A 4,899-nucleotide genomic window follows, 5' to 3' on the forward strand; every position below is an offset into this window, starting at 1 on the left:
CCCAAAGTTCTAAGGCAATCCACTGGCGGTGATCAGATCCGAACACGTGTTCGATTTATCCATCTCGACCGGTCGTCCTGACCATATAAAAGGTACTTTTCCCAGATCTCTCATCCTTGGCAACCATGGCGTCTACGAAGGCGGCGGCAGGCACAGCGGCGAACCCCTCCGCCATCCTCCGCCGCCCCCCGCCCTCCTCCACCGCCCCCCGCCTTCTCTCGGCCATTCCCAAAGCTCTATCAGTCTCCGGCGCCGCCCACTTCCTCCGAAGATCCCTCTCCGTCTCCGCCGCCGCCCACCCCTCCGCTGCCTCCCCTACCCCCACACCCGCCACCGCCGCCCCCTCCCCTCCCCGCCGCTTCTTCTCCGATGAGCCCCGCAAGGGCGCGGACATCCTCGTCGAAGCCCTCGAGCGCGAGGGCGTCACTGACGTCTTCGCCTACCCCGGCGGCGCCTCTATGGAGATCCACCAGGCCCTCACCCGCTCTCCCTCCATCATCAACCACCTCCTCCGCCACGAGCAGGGCGAGGTCTTCGCCGCCTCAGGCTACGCCCGCTCCACCGGCCGCCCCGGCGTCTGCATCGCCACCTCCGGCCCCGGCGCCACTAACCTGGTCTCCGGCCTCGCCGACGCCCTCCTTGACTCCGTCCCCATGGTCGCCATTACCGGCCAGGTCCCCCGCCGCATGATCGGCACCGACGCCTTCCAGGAGACCCCCATCGTCGAGGTCACCCGCTCTATCACCAAGCACAACTACCTCGTCCTCGACGTCGACGACATCCCCCGCATCGTAAAAGAAGCGTTTTTCCTCGCCTCCTCCGGCCGCCCTGGCCCCGTGCTCATCGACATCCCGAAGGACATCCAGCAGCAGCTCTCCGTCCCCGTCTGGGATCCGGCGATCCGCCTCCCCGGATACCTCTCCCGCCTCCCCAAGTCCCCCGCCCGCCCCCTTCTCGACCAGATCATCCGCCTCGTCTCCGAGTCCCGCCGCCCGGTCCTTTATGTCGGCGGTGGCTGCTCGAGCTCCGGCGACGAGCTCCGGCGCTTCGTCGAACTGACTGGCATCCCCGTCACAACCACTCTAATGGGTCTCGGGAATTACCCGAGTGCCGATGAGCTCTCTCTGAGGATGCTGGGAATGCACGGGACTGTGTATGCCAACTATGCCGTCGATAAAGCTGATCTCTTGCTAGCTTTCGGAGTCCGATTCGATGACCGGGTAACTGGAAAGCTTGAAGCTTTTGCGAGCAGGGCGAAGATTGTGCACATCGACATCGATCCAGCCGAGATCGGGAAGAACAAGCAGCCCCATGTGTCGATCTGCGCCGATGTGAAGCTGGCGTTGGATGGGTTGAATGCATTGCTGGAGGAGAGCGGGATCCATCAAAAGCTCGACTTTTCTGCTTGGAGCGAGGAGCTAGACCATCAGAAGAAGGAATACCCTTTGACCTACAAGACTTTTGGGGACCAGATTCCTCCCCAGTACGCAATTCAGGTGCTTGATGAATTGACGAAGGGGGAGGCCATCATCAGCACTGGCGTGGGGCAGCACCAGATGTGGGCCGCACAGTATTACACCTATCAGCGACCTCGCCAGTGGCTGTCATCAGCCGGATTGGGGGCGATGGGCTTCGGGCTGCCAGCAGCAGCAGGGGCAGCTGTTGGTAACCCGGGGGTTACCGTTGTCGACATCGACGGTGATGGGAGTTTTCTCATGAATATCCAGGAGCTGGCGATGATTCGGGTGGAGAATCTCCCTGTGAAGGTCTTGGTGTTGAACAACCAGCACTTGGGCATGGTTGTGCAGTGGGAGGATCGATTCTACAAGGCCAACAGGGCACATACTTACTTAGGGAACCCGGCAAATGAGTCAGAGATATATCCAGATCTAGTGGCCATTGCAAAGGGATTCAACATACCGGCTGCCAGGGTGACACAGAAGGCTGATGTCAGGGAGGCAATCAGAGAGATGCTGGAGACACCAGGACCATACTTGTTGGATGTTATTGTGCCGCACCAGGAGCATGTCTTGCCTATGATTCCAAGTGGTGGTGCATTCAAAGATATCATCATTGAGGGAGATGGGAGAACAGCATATTAGTTTTACTCAGGTAATTGGCTTTGCTTTGCTTTCTCTATGGACTGCAAGCTTAAGGGAGTCCTTTTGTCTGTTTTGCCTTATAGTAGTTGTATCAGTTGTTGGCTTTTGTTTGGTTCATTCCAAGAGGTCTTTATGATGGTGAGCTACATTTCTCCTATGCATATGTGTATCAGGAGTTTTGCTATGAAGGTTGTAGTAGAATGATCACCTTCTTATTACTTGTTGATAATGTCATGAGTAATCTTCGGTATTTGGTTGCTGGTTATGTTGGCTAAATTTTTGGGGAATGCATGTTGGCATTTACAGTTCAATGGCTATGGGTAGGATTTGTGATAGCCAGATGCTTGCTATTTTTAAGTGTCCATCCTCAAAATCAAAGCAGGTGGATGCGAAATTTACCCTTTTTTGATTGCATTTCTCTATCGATGAACCCTTCACAGTCATTCGACCTGATTCTGGAAAACAAACTTCAGAATGAACACAATATGACTTCCACTTCTATTAGCATGAGACTTGTGCCTGTAAAATGGCTACATTCTTGAACGATGGAAAATGTAGGAATATGGTGTTCTACTTTTTTTCCTTTTTGAACTTATACCGAGCAGATGCTAGAAGATCTACAAGATTCTACATCGCGTGTACTTGTTGGTATGTTAGAAAGTATCATGAAGGATTTAGGGGGAGTGCTTGGTAGAGATATTGGCATGAAACTCAGGATTTTCCTGCAATGCAGTGTGGTCTGGGGAAGGAAAAAGAAATGAATGCATGCTTACTGCTTCGTATGATGAAAATTTTCTTTGATATATCAAGGGAAAAATCTATTAGAGAATGAAAATGATTTAGAAGGTTAGAGTTGGGGGCTCCTAGGTTTTAATTAGCTATCACTCTAGTAAGGTGGTTTGGTGTAATCTTGGGTGGGTCTTCTGGGACCTGGTAATATATGTACCAAGGAGTGAAGAGAAGGTTTTTTGGGTCCAATATAAGATGTTAAAGGCGTGCCTAAGACGCAAGGCGCGGCGAGGCGCACTGGAAGCGCCTCCAACTATGTGAGGCAAGGCGAGTTGAAGGAGCTGTATGCTTCTATCGCTTAAGCACATGCCTCTAGTGAGGCGCAATGCCCTAAAGCATGCCTCTATTTCAGTTGTTATGTTATTTGCTTTTTTTCTTCATTTTTTGTTGAGAAATTGTTGTGCAAAACTGCCCTTATTAGAAGAAAGCAGCAACACGTTTTTAATGAAGGATAGAATTGCTTACTCAAAAAAAAAAAAAAAAAAAAAAGAAGGATAGAGTTGCTTTTTCTCTTAATTTACTTTTTTTTTTTTTATTAGTGAGAAATTACTGTTTAAAAGTGTCCTCATCGAAGCTGCAGCAAGTTTTAAGTGAAGGGAAGATATGTAATCTTATAGTAAAAAATGGAAAACAGCTGTAAAGTAACTCATTCTTTTGGTGTTGTATGATGAATCTTGGGAGAAAAAATAAAGATTTTTTTGGATGTATATTCTTCTAAATATTTAAATTTACGTAAATATTCTTTCAAAATTGATATTTGTATGTATATCCTCATAAAATACTTATTTTGCATGTATATTTTTTTTTTATTTTTTTATATATGTTCTTACATCATTTAATGTCATTAAATAATTAATAGTTTAAAATTTAAATGACTAAAATATCCTTATGGATAGATGTACAGAAAGAAAATTTATAATGGTATATATATAAATAGTAATTTATGAGGGTATTCATGTAATTTTGAATATTTAGAAGGATGTACACATAAAAAATTTTAATTTAATTTTTATCTATTTTATTTAGATGGATTTAGATCCTTTTACTATATAATATAGTAATATATTATATGATATAACAACATGATGATGATATTATATAATATTTTATATATTAGAATACTATATTATATTTTATTTTTATGCAAGATGGATGATTATGTCCGTCTTATAATAACATGATATACCTTATATACTTTACAAAGATATTTTCGATAAAAATTCTTAAAATAAAATAAATAAGATTATAAATCTTATTATTCCATAATGCCTAAATCCATAACTATATCCATTCTATGTAAATATATAAGCTATTCATTTAATATCATGTTTAGATACTTTTCTTAGAAGTATATTATTATACATTAGAGAAAACATGGATAGTTACGATCTGTTTATCTTCTAGATAAAATAATTTTGATCTATCATTAGATAAAAAGATCATTTTATCTATGTAAATTAATAAATTAAGTAAATTTATTATTTTAATAATATATATTATTTTTTTCTATTAGAATAAGAAAGAATTAATGAATCAAGAGAGGTGTATTTATGTTAAGGGTTTTTTGCATGGTATACCTTTCAAATATTCAAATTTATGTGAATATTCTCATAAATTACTATTTACATATATATCCTTATAATTTTTTTTTACACATCTATCCATAAGGATATTTTAGTCATTTTAATTTTAAACTATTAATTTTTAATGATATTAGATGATATGGGTCCATATACAAAAAAAGATATTTTATGAGGGTATACATACAGATATCAATTTTGAAAGAATATTTATGTAAATTTGAATGTTTGGGAGAGTATACATGTAAAAAATTTAAAAAACAAAGATTTTTTTTTCCTCTTCACTACTGTTTAAAAAGAGACCAGAGAAGGACAGGGATCACTGCTACAGCATCTTCAAAGCGATTTCAGACTTTTAAATATTTTTTTTCTATTTTTATTTTTATGGAATCTTCTACACTGTTTTTGTCTCTTTCTCTCCTAGCCAT

The 4,899-nt window shown here is 42.6% G+C and overlaps 1 protein-coding gene across 1 annotated transcript; it reads left to right on the top strand.

Moving 5' to 3' along the window:
- On the top strand, window positions 1–2,352 carry LOC105038802 (acetolactate synthase 1, chloroplastic). The gene has a single exon (XM_010914705.4). The coding sequence runs from the start codon at window positions 126–128 to the stop codon at window positions 2,100–2,102; it is 1,977 nt and encodes a 658-aa protein (XP_010913007.2). The 5' UTR covers window positions 1–125; the 3' UTR covers window positions 2,103–2,352.
- The last annotated feature ends 2,547 nt before the right edge of the window (window positions 2,353–4,899 follow it).

This window comes from Elaeis guineensis, chromosome 1 (genome assembly GCF_000442705.2).
Source record: "Elaeis guineensis isolate ETL-2024a chromosome 1, EG11, whole genome shotgun sequence".
Lineage (NCBI taxonomy): Eukaryota > Viridiplantae > Streptophyta > Magnoliopsida > Arecales > Arecaceae > Elaeis > Elaeis guineensis.